This window comes from Lemur catta, chromosome 23 (assembly GCF_020740605.2).
Source record: "Lemur catta isolate mLemCat1 chromosome 23, mLemCat1.pri, whole genome shotgun sequence".
NCBI classification, from domain to species: domain Eukaryota; kingdom Metazoa; phylum Chordata; class Mammalia; order Primates; family Lemuridae; genus Lemur; species Lemur catta.
The window spans coordinates 27042708-27061678 of NC_059150.1; the positions used below are offsets into that span (position 1 = coordinate 27042708).

The 18971-nt window shown below is 35.2% G+C and overlaps 1 protein-coding gene and 1 pseudogene across 1 annotated transcript in view; one reads left to right on the forward strand and one right to left on the reverse strand.

The window, feature by feature from the left end:
* CDC73 (cell division cycle 73) overlaps positions 1-18971 on the forward strand; it is a 127578-nt gene that overhangs the window by 22435 nt on the left and 86172 nt on the right. Inside the window, exons 8-10 of the mRNA XM_045536353.1 lie at positions 6213-6311; positions 9341-9419; positions 11069-11133. Of these exons, the coding sequence (XP_045392309.1) occupies positions 6213-6311; positions 9341-9419; positions 11069-11133 (243 nt within the window). The remainder of the gene's footprint in view (positions 1-6212; positions 6312-9340; positions 9420-11068; positions 11134-18971) is intronic.
* Positions 4940-5422, reverse strand: LOC123627098 (annotated as a pseudogene).

Below are 18971 nucleotides of genomic sequence, written 5' to 3' on the forward strand. Positions count from 1 at the left end.
TGTTAGGAATAAAACTGCTAGCAAAGAGCATATAAAGAAAATTCTTTTGTACTTTGATTTATTTTACATAATCCTTAGGAAGTTGAGATTAAGAATTATTCTCCAGAGTTTAGAATTACAGAGAAATCTGAGGCTATGAGTAAACATCTATTTTTGTATTTGCATTGAAATGGTCTGCTGATACTAATTTTCACTGCCTAATATGCCTAATACTTGAATACTACTGTGATTTATGTTGACCCACCAGTGTTCATTATAATTACTGAAAAATCTGAAACTCATAGTAAGGGAATAAAACAGGTGATATACGCTGCCTTGCTTTTAGACCAAACATTAAATTTTCAAGTAACTGAGATGAACAATTGTCTTTGAGCTCTAGGTGGCAGGATTGTACCACCGCTTCAAAACTTAGTGTTCTAATTTAGTTTAATGTTGTTGGTACCACTGTATCTTTTTAAAGATAAGTTAATAATTCAAGAATTGTTTGATAACTAGGTTTGCCTCTATGAGTATTAACATTTAAAAAAATAAAAACCAAATATTTTGACTGATAGTCTGTGTACTGTTTTTATCCACTAAACTCTAGAAATACTCTTAGGTACTTACAGCCCTATAGTTTTTAGTCAGATCTTTATTATTACCAGTTATTATGGCCTTCTTATTTTTTGAGTTTGAGGAACAAAAGATAGTTTCAAGAGTCTATAAGAAATGTAAATATATTCCTTTATGCAGTTACATTATTAGTGCAAGCACCCCAAATAAAACAATCAGATTTTATAATGACTTTAAAAAAACATACTTTTAGGATGGGGGTCATGGCTCATGCCTGTGATCCCAGCACTTTGAGAGACCTGGGTGGGAGGATCACTTGAAGCCAGGAGTTCAAGGTCAGCCTTGGCAACATAGTGATACTCTGTCTCTACCAAAAAAAAAAAAAATTATCTGGGTGTGCTGGCATGTCCCTGTAGTCCTAGCTGTTTGGGAGGCTGGGTCGGGAGGATTGCCAGAGTCCGGGAGTTCCAGGCTGCTGTGAGCTATGATCTCACCACCACAGTCCAGCCTAGGGCGACAGACCCTTTCTCAAAAACAAACAAACAAACCAAAGAAAACACACTTTTAAAGTATAAGTTAGTATATGTTCATTGCTGAAAATTTGATAAAAAGGTGTCAGTAAAAGGAAGATAATAATCACCTGTAATTCTACCATACAATAGCTGATAATAACATTCTGATTGACGTTTATAGAGTGTGTTTCTTACTACTTTATTAATATTTTTTAAATGGTGAGATTTGCTTTTCACGTATTTTCAACTACTTTTATAGTAAGACTAAGATTTTATTTGTCTTTTTCACTGCGTTGACCTCTGCAGTGATGTGCAAAAGCAAGGGTTGGTGAAACCGCCGGCACCGTGACCTGAGTCAAGGCAGTGTCACTGAGCCTTACTGGAAGGCACTGTATTCTTCACTTGCTAATAATGTCCTTTATGAAGTTTTAAAATTTATTAACTTTGTTAAATCTTGACCCTTCAATATGGCTTTTTAATTTTTTTGTATGATGAAATTGGAATGTATAAAGCGCTTCTGCGGACCAAAATGCAACGGTTATCTCCATGAATAGCACTTGTGCCACTGTTTGAATGTGAGCTTAATCACCGTTTTTTTAACGGAAAACCATTTTTTATTTGAATAACTATGTTACTCAGATTTGAGTGGTTGGCAAACTTTTTTTTGAAAATGAAAGAAGTAAATCTGTTCCTTCAAGGTAAGCAACTGATGGTATTTTTTGCTGGTGGTAAGAAGTGTGAGCTTCCATGAGGAAATTAGAAGTTTGGGAAGTTTCTTTATGCTACTGTGACTGTAACAGCTTTCTGATTCTTACAGACTCTTCTGATGAGTTTTCTATAAATGATGATATTAACAAGTGTAATTTGTTGACATTGTATAATTCACCATGTTAATATTTGGAAAGTATGCATAACTTGGTGATATTTAGATGACCGTGAATGCTGTTATAAAATCATGCATGACCAGAAAGTCCATTTAAAGTGCAAGAAAGACTAAGGGATTTTAAAGTAACAATAGAGAAAGTGTATGGATGTGGTTTCCACATTGCATTAACCTTTAAGAAACTGCCACTTATTGTGTTTTGGTATGACAGCAAAGAAGACTATCCACAATTATCTGAAAAAGTATTACAGTATTCCTCCCTTTTTCAACTGTGTATGTATAGATTTTCTTCATACTCTTTGACGAAACAAGATAGCACAACGAATGTGGAATGTGGAAGCAGATATGAGAATACAGCTGTTTTCTATTAAGTCAGGCATTAAGGAACTTTGCAAAAATTTAAAACAGTGCCAGTCTTTCTTGTCACTACTTTTTGTGCATTTTGGAAAATTTTTCATAAGATATACTATATTTACATGGAATCTTATTTTTAAAGGAGTTTAAGACATTTTTCAGTTTTAATCTTTAATGCAATAAATATTGTAACTTACACAAACCAGAGTTCTTTGGGGTCCTCAGTAATTTCTAAGAGACCTGTATTTGCTGCTCTAAAGAATTACAGGAACTGGTTAGTACTATGGTACCATGGTAATCGTTGTTTCAAGCTGCCCTCTTACTGTGTATACATTTTTATTTGCATAATATTTATTTAATATCTACCAACCAGGGAAGTGTTAGGCACTAACTGGTGATGCATTGGTCCTAGCTCTCACAAAGGTCATATTCCTTAGCAGAAGACAGAAATTAAACCATAATTATGACATGCATTATAGGGTGGACATCCAGCAAGGGCAGTTAGCTTAATTGAGAGTAAAGGAAGAGAATGATACATGTAAGAATTCTAGAAGAAAATGTTAGAAAAACTCTATAGACATCGACCTAGGCAAAGAATTTATGGAAAAGACCCCAAAGGCAGTCAGAGCAACAACAAAAATAAAAAAATGGGACCTGATCAAATTAAAAAGCTTTTGCACAGCCAAGGAAACTATCACAAGAACAAACAGACAACCTACAGAATGGGAGAAAATATTCGCATGTCACATATCCGATAAACGGCTGATAACTAGCATCTATAAAGAACTCAGGAAAATCAGCAAGAAAAAAATTAACCCTATCCAACAGTGGGCAAAGGACACGAACAGAAACTTTTCAAAAGAAGACAGATGAATGGCCAAGAAACATGAAAAAATGCTCAACATCTGTAATCATCCGGGAAATGCAAATCAAAACCACAATGAGATAGTACTTATCTCCAGTGAGAATGGCCTTTATCAAAAAGCCTGAAAATAATAAATGTTGGTGAGAATGCGGAGAGATGGGAACACTCATACACTGCTGGTGGGACTGCAAACTGGTACAACCTCTGTGTAAAGTAATATGGAGATACCTCAAAGAACTACAAGTAAAACTACCATTTGATCCAGCAATCCCATTACTGGGCATCTACCCAAAAGAGCAAAAGATATTCTATTAAAAAGACATCTGCACTAGAATGTTTATAGCAGCACAATTCACAATTGCAAAGATGTGGAAACAACCCAAGTGCCCATCAATACAGGAGTGGATTAATAAAATGTGGTACATGTATACCGTGGAGTTCTACTCAGTCACAAAAAACAATTGTGATCTAGCACCTCTTGTATTATCCTGGGTAGGACTGGAGCCTATTCTACTATGTGAAGGTATCACAAGAATGGAAAAACAAGCACCACATGTACGCACCATCAAATTGGTATTAACTGATCAACACTTAAGTGTACATACAGTAATAACATTCATCAAGTGTCTGGTAGATGGGAGCGGGGACGAGGGGATGGGTATATACACACCTAATGGGTACAGTGCACAGTCTGGGGATGGACACACTTGAAGGTCTGATTCGGGTGGGGCAAAGGCAATATATGTAACCCTAAACATTTGTAACCGTGTAATATACTGAAATTAAAAGAATTTTAAAAATGAATATGCGAATAAAAAGTAAGGTAGGTGAAGTATTAAGGTGGAAAGAATGGTCCAAACCGAGAACATACAATGCTTGTCTAGATAAGAGAAATAATGTTATATTTGAGTTTCATGAGGGTAGAGACTATGTCTTTTTTGATCATCACTGTATCCAAGTGCCAAGTAAGATGTTTGGCTTGTAATATATTCTTAATGCATATTCCTTAAAATGATAGGTGATTGATAGGCAGAATGCGAAGAGCCCCAAAGACACTGTTAGACATTAGGGGGAAAAACCAAGAAAGAGCTGTGTGTCTTAGTCCATTTTTTGCTGCTGGATGCTACAGACTGGGTAATTTATAAAGAAAAGAAATTTATCTCGCAGTTCAGGAATAGGGTGCCAGCATTGGATGGTCATCCCATGGCAGAAGGCAGAAACAAGCATGTGGGACAAGAGAGAGAAATGGGGCCAAAGTTTTTCTTTTGTCGGGAACCCAGTCCTGCAAATAATGGCATTAATCTATTCATGAGGGCTCTGATCACCTTTTATTGCTGTTAACAATGGCAATTGAAGTTTTGGAGGGGATGTTCAAATGATAGCCCAAGGAAGAATATTTCATGAAGGAAAGGATAGTCAGATTAGTTACCTGTGTTGAATGTTGCTGAGATTGTTTATATAAAATTTTGTTTGAAGTTTATTTGTAAATGTAGATGGACTTATGATGGTTCAGCTTATGCTATTTTCACTTTACAGCGTGTTTGTCAGGAAGTAAACCCATTGTTAGTTGAGAAATATCTGGACTTATGATGGTTTGACTTGAAATTCCTCAACTTTGCAGTGGGTTTATCAGGGTATTAAATGGATTTTTGACTTTGTGATACTTTTGACTTACAGTTGGAATGCAACCGCATTGTAAGTTGAAGAGCACCTATATCTTCCAACTTGGAAATCCTTAAAAAGTACACACTGACTTTTTTCTTTTATTATAATTTATTTTATTGAACAATTTAGGAAGTTTGCAGCCATTATCAGTTCCAGTGCAATTGTGAATTCAGGAATCTCAGTGGAGCTGTTAGTATAGCTAACCCTGTAGGTAAAATACATGCATACTTTTTAATTATTATTATTATTTCAGCATATTGTGAGGGTACAAAAGTTTAGCTTATGTATATTGCCCTTGCCCCCAACCCCCGAGTCAGCTTCAAACGTGTCCACCCCCCAGGCAGTGCACATCGCACTCATTATGTGGTGTGCATACTTTTGATAGCACATTTGAAGGACTCTCTCTAAAATTGACTTCATTGGTTTTGTTCTCAGCAAACTGACCTGAGCTACTCAACATGGCTTTTATTGTTGCTGATGTTAGTGCATTTCTCTTATAACAGTAAATTCATGACCATCAGGAGATATCAATTTGACGTACATGGCATCAGGGCCTTCACAGCCACCATAGGCTTTTTCCTATCCATCCATTATGTTCTTAGGAAATTCTGCTTTACTTCCTTAGGAACTTTAGTAGTTGCATTATCTTATTTAAAAACAACTCTTCTGTGGCCAGGCATGGTGGCTTACGCCCAAAATACCAGCACTTTGGGAGGCCAAGGTAGGAGGATCACTTGAGGCCAGGAGTTCAAGACCAGCCTGGGCAACACAGTGAGACCCCATCTTCATTAGCGCTGTAGGCACCACAGCTAGGTCCCCGTGTACTGCCACAGCCCCTACTCCAGGGCCACCCCCTCAACCTCCAGCTGCCTGCCCCTATGGGTTCTGAGGCAGCTGGCAGCCAGAAGAATTACTTCCACAGGATCATACTGACTTTTAACAGTATCCCAAAATTTTCAACATCTCATGTAATCTGTAGCAATCTAAAATTAGCACTGGAGTTTATTATACAGAGAAGGATATAGTAGTTTATTTCTTTATGAATTAGGAAGCTTCTTTTGATAAGTCTGTTACATTTTTATTTAAATATTTTGTCTCCTAGTTATATATTTGAATAGATACAGAATATGAATACATGTGTAGCCAATTATGCAGTTTAGGTAAAACAAATAATAAAATGAATAGTACTGGGTTTATAACAGTTCCTGGGTCAATTTCTTAGTAAGTAGTTGGTTTTTACTTATGTGTAGAATGATGATACATCATTATGATACACTAGGAAGAACTAATAGGAAGAAAACTTAGTTCTAAATTGTTTATTAAGTAAATTTACTATCTTTGTATATTCAAGTGGACTTAATTAAAATAATTTATATTTTAGAATTTCTCCAAGAATATCTTTGCAATTCTTCAATCTGTAAAAGCCAGAGAAGAAGGACGTGCACCTGAACAGCGACCGGCCCCAAATGCAGCACCTGTGGTAAGGATGTTTTATTGCTTTATGATAATTTTAATGAAAGTGCCATGTGTATTTCAGTGTTGTAATTTTGAAGATATCTTAATGTTTTAAAATCAGTAGGTTCTAAGTCTTTTGCTGCTTCAATGCCACTGAAAGATGGGAAAGCCATTCCCAGAATTAAAAGTTACTTACTTCTGCAGTAATTCTTAACTGGAGTCATACCAAACTGTAGATGGCCTACTCATTATTGGCTGGGAACATAACTAATCATTGTTAAAAAATACAGATCCGTATTACCTTCCAGTTTGGGGCTCTCTTTGATATGATTGCTCTCTGTGACATCTTGGTGAATGTATTTCTCCTGACCCCTACCCATGTGGCCCTTTCAGTGTGCCTCAGTTTCAACTGCTCTGAAGATCGACTGCCTTCCTCTTTGAGATGCCACATAAGACCCACCCAAAGTAAATTTTATGTGTTACGTAATAGCCTATATTTAAACTCAAACATACGCTCCAATTTTGTTATATCCTTGGAGCTGTTACACTTTCATGAGTCAACAAAGGAAAAAAAAGTTCACATTTCTATTTTATATAGAGTTTTAAAAAGCATATTGAAATGTGGTAGAGTACTAATACATCTTTGTAAGAGGCAGTATTATTTTATTTTATTTTATTTATTTATTTCAGGATATTATGGGGGTACAAACATTTTGGTTACATGTTATGACTTTGCCACACCCAAACCACGATTTGAGGCGTGCCTTTCCCCCTACAATGCTCACCGCGTCTATTAGTTGTGAGTTTACCCTGCCCAACCCCCCAAATCCCTGAAGAATATTACTACCGTGTGAGCACCATAGTGTTGATTGGTTAGTGCCAATTTGATGGTGAGTACATGTGGTGCCTATTCTTCCATTCCTGTGATACCTCACTTCGGAGAATGGGCTCAAGTTCTATCTAGGAAAATATAAGAAGTGCTAGGTCACTGTCGTTTCTTACAATTGAGTACTATTGCATTGTATACATAAACCAAATTTTGTTAATCCACTCATGAATTGAGGGGCACTTGGGTTGTTTCCACATCCTTGCAACAGTGAATTGTGCTGCTGTAAACATTCGGGGGCAGATGTCTTTATTATAGAATGCATTTTGCTCTTTTGGGTAGGTGCCCAGTAGTGCTATTGCTAGATCAAATGGTATTTCTATTTTTAGCTCTTTGAGGTATCTCCAAATTCTTTTCCACGGAGGTTGCACTAATTTGCAGTCCCACCAGCAGTGTTAGAGTGTTCCTGTCTCTCCACATCCTTGTCAGCATTTATTGTTTTGGGATTTTTTGATAAAGGCCAGTCTCACTGGGGTTAGATGATATCTCATTGTGGTTTTGATTTGCATTTCTCTAATGATTAGACATGTTGAGCATTTTTTTATATGTTTGCTGGCCATTATTCTGTCTTTTGAAAAGTTTCTGTTCATGTCCTTTGCCCATTTATTGATGGGGTTGTATTATTTGTTCATGAAATCATTGGTATTTAACTTTTAGAGTTAGTAGATTTTTGCTGATAATTAGACAGATACTTTTAGTTGACTCTGCAGTAACTATTTCAGTGTACTGTTTGTCAGACGGTATGCTGGGGATCTGGAGACGCAGTGAGCAAGATTCACAGTCTCTGCCCTCCTTGAGCTTATAGTCTAGTAACGTAGACTTACTAGATTTAAAAAAAAAAGCGGGGTAAGTGCTATGATGGTAAAATGCAGGGTATTTATAATTATGAATTGGTTGACATTTTGAATAGCAGTTGATGGGAAATAATGTCAAACCTTAAAACACTTTAAGCATCATCTTTGTGACTGTAAATATTCTTTGTGTGTATTTACATAATCATTAGAATTGATGATTGAAAATTGTAATGTTTGGTACTTGATTACAGAAGTGTATACCTAGTTACTGTCTTGATAAGTATCTTTTATTTGGAATAATACTTGAGGTGGAATCCCACTGTAACAAAATGAAGAGTATTTCATTCTTCATGAATTTCCCAAGCAGCTTTGGGATTATTCTTTAAATATGCACTTTTAGTTTCTTACAGACTATAAGTTTTGGATAAGGTATTCATAAATTAAATAATGCATCATTAGATTGCCAATGCTTTCTAAGTATTTAAAAAATAACCCCTGTTACTTCAGTCATACCCTATACATTTATAATGGGTTTAATGTCATAGCTTTCATGTTTGTTTAATTTGAGGGTTAACAATTTGGTATGTAATTCAGTTAAAAGGCCCTAAAATTTAGCTCAATAAACTCTGAATTAAAGGGTTTTTTTTCTCTTTTGGTTAAAAAATCATAATTTGGAGAATATTATTTCACAAAGATACTTAAGTAACCAGAAGGAAATTATTAGACACACCCATTTTATTTCTGCTGAGAATTTTGCCTTTTGCCTTGGTGTAAGTATACTTAGGATCCTTTGCCCTTGTTCCTGATAGGAATGGTAGTTTTCTAGCAGTAAAGAGTATCATGAAAATAAGCATCAAATGACTAGTGGTCTACTTCCAGCTTTTTGTCTTATTGGCTCTAGTGAAAAAAAAAAAAAGCTTAGAAAATAAATACCCCAGGCTGGGCGCTGTGGCTCACGCCTGTAATCCTAGCACTCTCGGAGGCCGAGGTGGGAGGATCGCTCAGGGTCAGGAGTTCGAGACCAGCCAGAGCAAGAGCGAGACCCTATCTCTACTAAAAATAGAAAGAAATGATTTGGACAGCTAAAAAATATATAGAAAAAATATATAGAAAAAATTAGCCGGGCATGGTGGTGCATGCCTGTAGTCCCAGCTACTCGGGAGGCTGAGGCAGGAGGATCACTTGAGTCCCAGAGTTTGAGGTTGCTGTGAGCTAGGCAGACGCCATGGCACTCTAGCCCAGACAACAGAGTGAGACTCTGTCTCAAAAAAAAAGAAAGAAAAGGAAAATAAATATCCCTATTATGGTTTTAATTATGAGTATTAAATAAGTATCATTTAAAAATATTAACATGTAACTTTTATTTTTCTGCAGGATCCCACATTGCGTACTAAACAGCCCATCCCAGCTGCCTATAACAGATATGACCAGGAAAGATTCAAAGGAAAAGAAGGCAAGTTGCTTATTCTTCCCCTTAACTGTGGTTGTGCTGAACTTAAGAGGCAGTACGGCCTGATGTTTAAGAGCAAGGGTTGACAAAATAATGTCTGCAGGCCAAATCTGGCCCACTGCATATTTTTGTAAATAAAGTTTTTTTGGAACACGGCAATACTCATTCATCTATGTATTCTCTATGGCTACTTTAGCTCTGTGACAACAGTATTGAGTTGTTTCAGCAGTCTATATAGCTTGCAAAGTTTAAAAATGCTGTCTGGCCCTTTACAGAAAAAAAATTGCTAACTCTTGGTTAATAGATGGATTCTAGATCCAGGTAGCTTATGTCACAGTTAAGTTTTTTGTGTGAATTTTAATGTTACTTTAATTGCATCCATCTCATTTTCTCCTGTGTATAATTATAATACTAATAGTATTAGTACCTGTCTCTTAGGGTTATTGTGGAGATTGAACTAATTAATAAGTATTAAGTCTCCAGAATAGTATCTGTTATGTAATAAGCTATCTGCAAATGTTTGCTGTTATTAATATTAGTTCTGTTTCTAAAGAATTTATTTTAGAGTGATGATTCTATATATCAAATCATGTTTCCCAAATTATAAATGCATATATTGAGAACTTAGGAAACATAGACTTGGAGCAATGATGTAAGGACTTATTTTTGATAGCCTACATGGTATTGTGGCAATAATGAACCATTTCTGTGATAGGTGATTACCGAGGTGGGGCCAACAGGAGTATAACTTCTTGGGATCTTCATTCATGTTGATTTGATTCATGAAAATGTGAGATAGAAGCAAGTGGAAGTTTAAAATTTATAATGTTTTACCACATAACCTGAAATCTCCATTTAAGTTTCTTTAAAGGCTGTATATTGCCTTGATGCAGTGAATTTTGTGGGCTGACTTCATTTCCTAGATAAGGACACATGCTGAATATGTGTCGTAGAAAAGCAGTGCACTGTTCACTGCAGTGTTTTTCTTTAGGGATGAATTTATAAAAAGCAGAGATTGGCAACTTACAGCCCAAAGACCAAATCTGACCTTCTGTGGGCCAAATTGGGCTGCCCCCAACTGAATGCACATATTGTTCATCCTGCTTTTGCACTGCAACTACAGAATTCAGTGGTTCTGACAGACACGTTATGGCCCACAACGTGTGAAATATTTTCCATATAACCCTTTACAGAAGGGCATACTGGGACTCTGCTCTGGAACTTTCTCATTATTATTTACAACATGGCTTCCTACAAAAGGTATAACATATGCCTCATTATAACTTTGGAACACAACTTTTTATAATGTAGGGACTTCTTATTATCTTAGGTACTTTTAGTGGTACTATCATTGAGAATTAGTAGTGAGTAATTTGAAGGTTATAAAGTATTTTATTCAATGTGATTTTTGAACATAATTGCAGAGATAGTCTTAACCAGCTTGTATACAATAGGCTTATTGGTGTATAGGAAATATATTTGGAGGTTGGTGTCCTTTTTAAAGTTAGTATCTTCACAAGTACGTAATTCAACTTTATATATGGGCTTTGTATACTGTTGAACTGTCAGATATCATACAGATTATTATATTTGTTATAGATCATAAAATGCATGATTTATAAAATCTAACAGTAAACCCCTTTTCTTTATAGAAACGGAAGGCTTCAAAATTGACACTATGGGCACCTACCATGGTATGACACTGAAATCTGTAACGGTAAGTTGTTTTGACTGCAGATGGTCTTTTATTCCAGGTATTGTGTGTGAGTAGCAGATGTTGAAGAAAATCTTTGTTCTCTAGTATTTCCTATTTTGAACATTGTCTTTAATGACCAGTTGTGCTGATTGATCTGTGTGGTGTATTGTTCAATTCACCGGTATCCTGTCTTGTTTTTTGTTTTTTTGTTTTTTTTCAAACTGAGTTGAGTATGTGTAAATAAAAGCTGTTTCGATGAACTCACAAATAGGATGATGCTACCTGCTTAGATTATTTAAAGCCTTTGAATTACAGGGTCAGTTTGGGAGAGTTCTTTGCTGTAATATCTTACGTTCTTTAAAATGTAATACCTTATGTTCTTTAAAAAGGCAGATTGCAGTGGTTGATGTAATGCTTACAAAGTACATACTTGACAGAATCAAATACTTGGATGTCCATAAATATAAGCCTTCGGTTCATTTTTAGCAAACTTTTCTTTTTTATCTTTTTAACCCCTAAAGTTGTTTATTTCTAGATATTCTGCCCAAGCCACATTTAACAGTTTTAATTTTTATTTAGTGAATCCTAGGACTTGGTGATGTAGAGTAGGAATTCTGTTGACCTCTATTTGCATGTTTATATTCTAGAGTATTATACCTTTTGTACCTTAAATAAAATACTATGTATGTGTATTAATTAGACTGTCTATATACTTAAAGCACTAACATTAAACTTACTTTTGTCTTTGCTTGTGAATTATCAGATCTTTGTGGACTCTATGACATGGAATCATTATATAGTTGATGTGATTTTTCAGAATTAAGGTATATCTTTTCCAAGCACTCTGGGAGGCCGAAGTGGGTGGATCGTTTGAGCTCAGGAGTTTGAGACCAGCCTGAGCAAGAGTGAGACCCCGTCTCTACTAAAGATAGAAAGAAATGATCTGGACAGCTAATAATATATATAGAAAAAAATTAGCCAGGCATGGTGGCACATGCCTGTAGTCCCAGCTACTCGGGAGGCTGAGGCAGGAGGATTGCTTAAGCCCAGGAGTTTGAGGTTGCTGTGAGCTAAGTTGATGCCACAGCACTCTAGCACGGGCAACAGAGCGAGACTCTGTCTAAAAGAAAAAAAAAAAAAAAAGATATATCTTTAATACCTACTGGGAATTTACCATGCTTTATTTACTCATTTCCAGAAGCAGATAGCAAATAAGAGTATGGTATCTGATTTTAAAAGTTAGAATTTGTAAAAATTTTTTTGGACTTTAAATTGAGTTTCAGTTATTTTGTCAATGTACTTGTCTTAAAATATCATCAGATTTGTCTTTGTATTATTAAAATTGTATGAAGCTGGGTGCGGTAGCATTTTGGGAGGCTGAGGCGGGAGTATCACTTGAGGCCAAGAGTTCGAGACTAGCCTGGGCAGTATGTTGAGAACCCCCATCTCTACAAAATTTTTTTTAAAAAATTTGGCTGGTCATGGTGGCTCACGCCTGTAGTCCCAGACACTTGGGAGGCTGAGGTGGAAGAATTATTTGAGCCCAGGAGTTTGAGGCTGCAGTGAGCTATGATAGTGCCCCTACACTCCAGCCTGGGTGACAAATTTAGGTAGATTTCCAATATGTATGTTAAGAGGTGTAATATCACCATCAACTCTCACTTTCAGGAGGATCTCAGTCTCTCAGCTAGGTTATATTCTTTTTTTTTTTTTTTTGAGACACAGTCTCATTCTGTTGCCCAGGCTAGAGTGCTGTGGCATCAGCCTAGCTCCCAGCAACCTCAAACTCCTGGGCTTAAGTGATCCTTCTGCCTCAGCCGCCTGAGTAGCTGGGACTACAGGCATGCACCATCCTGCCCAGCTAATTTTTTTTCCTATATATTTTTAGCTGTCCAGATCATTTGTTTCTATTTTTAGCAGGGACGGAGTCTCGCTCTTGCTCAGGCTGGTGTCGAACTCCTGACCTCGAGCGATCCTCCCGCCTTGGCCTCCAGAGTGCTAGGATTACAGGCATGAGCCACTGCGCCTGGCCTCAGCTAGGTTATATTCTTAAAAGTAGGAACGCATGCATTAGTATCTTCCCCACCCTACCTTTTTATAAAGCTTTTATACATCCTTGTTGTAAAGCTTCCTTCATTCTCTTTGGTTGTTGATTAATTTGTTGGTCAACTTAGATTGAAGTGTTGAGGGAGAGCTGCGGTAGCAGTAACGTTCTGGAGCTGTGTCTAAGCCCAGGCCTGCAGAAGATGGAGATAGTTGTTTAAGGCTTTCTTCCTTAGGGCTCTCTTTCCTTTGTTTCCTTCCTCTCTTCCTTAAGCAGATACTTGTTGAGTGTATGCTATGTGCCATTGCCCTATGCTGGGTGCTGGAACATCAGAGATGAACAAAACCAGATGTGTTCTTGTGGACTTGACTGATGGTCTGGTTGGGGAGAGACACATTAGTCAGTCCCTCAAATGCAACATTGTGACTGTGCCAAGTAGGTAGAGGTATATACAGTGCCAGAAGAGCCTAAACCTGGGGGTTTTGTTGCATTAGTCAGAATACTTCATTGAGGTAAGACTTGAAGTAAGATCTGAAGTTTGTGTGGGAGTTAAATTGGTGAAGATGACAGGAAAGGACATTTTAGGAGCAGTGAACAAAAAGCAAGAGTAAAAGCCCTGTGATGGGAAGGAAGAGCATGGCAGGTAAGAAGACTGGCAAGAAGACTGTGCTGTGTAGATTGGAGGGATGGCTGTGGAAGTTTCTTCTGCCTGGGGTTAGGTGCAGCCTGCTTAGGCATAAGTGTCAGTGCACTAACACAGTGTGTCTCTTTGAGCATACTTCTGGAATCATTCACTGTGCCAACCTCAATGTGGCCCCAGATATGTTCCATTATAATTTAAATTTTTATTTTATTCACCAACATTTAAAAATAAGAGTTTGTCAGATAAACAGTCTGGATTTCTAGCTTCTTTCAAGAAGCTGTCTGGCATGACAGGGTGCTGGGTTCACATGGCCACAGCGGCATCCACCTAAGCAGTGGCTGCCTTCTGTGGGGAAGATATTTTCTCTAGATTGCCAGAGGCCTCACTACTGTGTTGTCCTTTATCTGGCCCTCGTCACTTACTTATGCTACCTTCATAGATGCTATTGGCCTTTCAGTTTGAAATTCCTGATAAGCAATGCCAGCTTATTAAAGAGAAGTTAATCAGTTGGAAACACAACAAATGTAAAGCTTTGAAGTCAGTCCTGGCTAGAATCCCAGCCCTGCTGCTCATCCTGCTGCTGATTAAGTTAAGATGGTGATTGAACCTTTATCAGTGGTGTTTTTATTTTACAGTAAAGATAATATAACTTATATCTTAGCATTGTTGGAGAGTAAAGGAGTCCCTGGGTGTAAAATGCTTAACACAAAGAAGGCTCAACAAATGATGGCTACTTTTATTATGAATTAATGATTCCATAATTAATCTTATTTTAACTTATATGTTAATGTAGGCAGCTATAGCTTCATTGATGTATTTAAGATTACCTGTTTGATGATTCAATTTTCATTCAAAGTTATAAAGACTCATTTATTTAAATACTAAGAGAATTATTTTCCTCTCAAGTAATTGGGGTATTTTTTACTACAGCTGTGTATGTTTATCTGATAGCAGAGAGCTTTTGCCTCTGACAGAAAATAGCTACAAAGAAGTTTTATAAAGAGGATGATAACTAGGTTAGCCTTTTCCATCTGTTAGGGCTCATATATAGAAAGAAATGTAAATTATTTAGATTTAAATTATTTACTTTGATCTAAATAGTATATAAAGTGTTTGGAATTTTAATATATTGTCACAGAATTATAAGTAGGAATATTACTTTTATAATATGTGATTTTTGGCACTCTGCATTTAGACTGGAATATTATTCTGCTTGAGAGTATTACATTGCACTTGAAATAATTTTCAAAACTGTTGGTTGTCTTGATATTTCAGGGAACAGGTTTTTCTATCCTAAGTCAGCCTGAACAGTATTAAGGTGTACCCCCTAAACAAAACAACATTATTTGGTTTCTTATGTATAAATAGCTTATAAAATACAAAAATTAAAATATTATATATAATAACCCATTATATCTCAAGCTTTTGAAGTTTATATACTTACTACTTGTTACATGAAGTAATATATCAGTGTTAACATAGTGTTTTGTGTACAGTTCATTTTTTTATCAGATCTGCATTTTCATAGACTTTTCTAAGAAGCCATCACTAAATTGAATAGGCAGTATTTTTTCTCTGTACTCTTAAAACATCCCTCATGTCCCTTGTATAGTTAGTTTCTTCTTGATTATTTCAGCTTTTTTTTTTTTTTTTTTGGTAATGTTCTAGTAATAGACTTGGACTGTATCTTATATAGGAGAGGTACGAGAGAGAACTTGCTATTATGATGTATTGGCTTATTTGTTGTGGCAAATTAAGCATCAGTTTTAGTTTTCTTGTCTGAAAAATGGTACAGCTTCCTTAGGGATTTGTTTTGAGGTTTAAATGTGTACAGTTATACTTTGTTTAGCATTGTTCTTTTTAGTGCTTTTTCATTGTAGCATGTAATTATGGTTATTGCAGAAATGTCTTTATATTAAATTTATAAAATATTTTGCAAATTTTTTATACTGAATGATGTAGATAATACTTTTTTTCTAGTTGGCTAGTATTTAGAATGAATACTTATTTAGAAGAGTAGGTATTAATTTCATTACACTTACACTTTTGTGGTAAGAGGTGTTAGAATATGATTTAAGCTTAATATTTTGTGAGCATAATCAGTATTTTGAGGCAGTATACTTAACGAAAAATGAATTATAGCAAAAGAACATATTAATTGATATCAGGGAATCTTCATATAAAGTGAATCTTATTTTTATAATGTTTTTCAGTTTATGTATCTTAGATTTATTGAAGATCCATTGCATACCGGATGGTACTTTTGGTGTAACTCTATACAATTAAACTCCATAAATTTAGCTTTGCATTTCCTTAAAGGGTAATTATTGTTTTACTCAAAAGATCTTAGTCATTTTAGTTAATATCTGTAGCATACCTTTTAAAATTAATTGGCCAGTGACCGTGTAGTTAATGCCACTGTTACATAACACCTGAGATTTACTGTTGAAAGATATATAGACACAGTTATTTTTGGCACATATGTCAGGAGTAATCTGGAAACCATTGTATAATAATTTTAAATAAGTTTAACATTGCCTTGCTCAAAGTGTTTTAATGTTGATCATTGTAAGAATAGGAGAAAATAGAAACCAGTTTGGAAATGTAATGGTGTTTTTTTAACAATATAATACAAATTTATACTGTGAAATTTGTTTGATTATATATGTTCTCTTAATTGTAGTTCAGTGTATAATGCTGTCATTCTACATAACTCTCAGAATTGCATAAAAAACAGATTTTAGTTTTCTTTTAGGCTAATATTCTCTTCTGGACATATTAGAATAGAGCTTTTTATTTCAATTTCTATTTACCTGCATCAGTACAAGTTTAATCCATTCAATTTTAACAAAATTAGTATATTAAACATATTTAATCACTTTTAAATTCTAACTTCTCGGTGTACTTATAGACTAACCACTACTGTTCTTTAACATACAAATGCTTCCATTTTAATACTTCTTTTCATTATTTTGAAGAACAAAGATTAATCTTTAATATTGCCTTTAATTTCATGACATGACTTGAACCAGTTTGTTCATATGAAAAACACTTAGTCTGTTTAATAACATGCTATATTTTGATGTTTAGGTATGTCACTGATGAGTGCTTTTCCATTGGCTGAGCTTTAATTTGCTACGTCAGTTTCCAGGTCTTTCAATCGATTTAAATCTTCAGGCGATTTTCAATCTTTTATATAATTCTTGCATACAAATATTATTTTCTTAGCTGTCTTAGTATTTTTGTCTTGGTCTAGTCAGTTCATCCCCTCCCTTCTTCCCCTTCCCCAGCCTACCAAACATCATTTGATCTTTAATTCTAAGTTTTGGTTTCTTTTCCAGGTCTTTTTCTTGATGGATGTTTCTTTTAGTGTTGTTCTTCTTGTCTTTGCTGCTTCTCATGTTCCTCTGTGAGTGACTGTTCCCATGTTTATTTTAAATATCTGTTTTTAAACTCTTATTTGCTTCTGGTCTGGACAAATCTTGCTATTTAGAAACTAAGCTTTTATTTGAAATTTCAGACTGTGAGTAAGTTGAGGACATTCATTTGAAATACTTAAAAATTAAAACTTTTTAAATCTTATTTTTGTTCTAGAGACAAAAGTCATATTTTAGGCCAGATGTGATGGCTCACACCAGTAATCCTAGCACCTTGTGAGGCCTAGATGGGAAGATCGCTTGAGGTCAGGAGTTTGAGACCAGGCTGAGCAAGACTGATACCCCATCTCTACAAAAAAATAGAAGAATCAGCCAGGCTCAGTGACACCCACCTGTAGTTCCAGCTACTCAGGAGGCTGAGGCAGGAGGATCACTTGAGCCTAGGAGTTTGAGGTTGCAGTGAGCTATGATGAAGCCACTGCACTCTAGCTGGAGCGACAGAGTGAGACCCTGTTTCAAAAAAAAAAAAAAGTCATACTATAGAACTTGGGTAGTGGTCTCACTGTTGAAGTTGACATATTTTATGGTGTCATTGAAAAAGCTTTTCTTTACATTTAAGTTTTTGTAACAGTATAAAAGATGAAATAGAGTTATTTTGAAATAAATACAATTAACAGTTTTACAAATTACAGTTAGAATTCATTTAATCTTTTATCATCATCTATAAATAATGAATTGGGGCTGCTATGAATTCTGTAATCATTTACCTCCCCAAATGTAGTATTTTTAGATATCTGCTTCAGTTTTCCTGAAGTATATTTTTGTCATTTCTGTTATAGATGTGTTGCCATAAATAGTCTAGAATTAAATTCCTAATATATTTCAGTAAACCAAATTTAAGAACTAAAATTAAGTAGCTCTTTCATCTTTCAGAAATTATTGAATTCTAAGTTCTCTTCTGTAGATGCCTTTTAGTTTTCTTTATAAAAAACAAAAGCCCCCAAATTCAGCTTTTGATATGATTATAATGTTTTAATAATTTATCTTAAAAGGCTATACAAAGTAATTTCAGTGTCCTTAGCAATTATTGAATTTTAAATAGGTAGAGTAACAATAATAACTAATCATTCTTATAGTAAGTTTATAGGTATATTATAATTCATCAAGAACTTTGTGTGTATATATATATTACCTTTTTTCAACAAAAGTTACTTTAGCAGTAACAAGAAAATAGACTTTAAAAACTTTACATAGATCAATGACTGTGAAAAAAATTAAAAAACTAAATAAATGATATTGGGAACTATTTTTTTTATCTGGATTAAATATAATTAATGATCTAATACTTTATAATAAATTGATAGATGTCAGTTTTGGGGAGACCTGTGATATATTTGAATTATTTCTAACTTTTCTGAGTCATTATTAATATATTTTAAAAGTTCGTATAATTTCTTTAAAACTTTAAAAATCAGTGTAAAGGTCATAGTATAGCAGATTTTACAAAAACAATGTTTTAGTATGTTATACTGTCATTTACATTTTATATTGGAACTATCTTATAGATTACGGAACACCAATTTATAGTCATAGAATCTGGTTCTAAGTGCCTGAATAATTTTCATTAGTATTTTTGTTACGTAATAGATCAAAGGATAAGTGACTGTTGGTGGTGAGCAGCCGTACAGAAGGTTTTATTGCCTGGGGAAGATCAGCTTGATTCCAAGTTGCCTTATAGGGTGGCATTACTTTAGTGATTTACCATGGCCCAAAGAAAGGCTGAGAAACTTGGTGA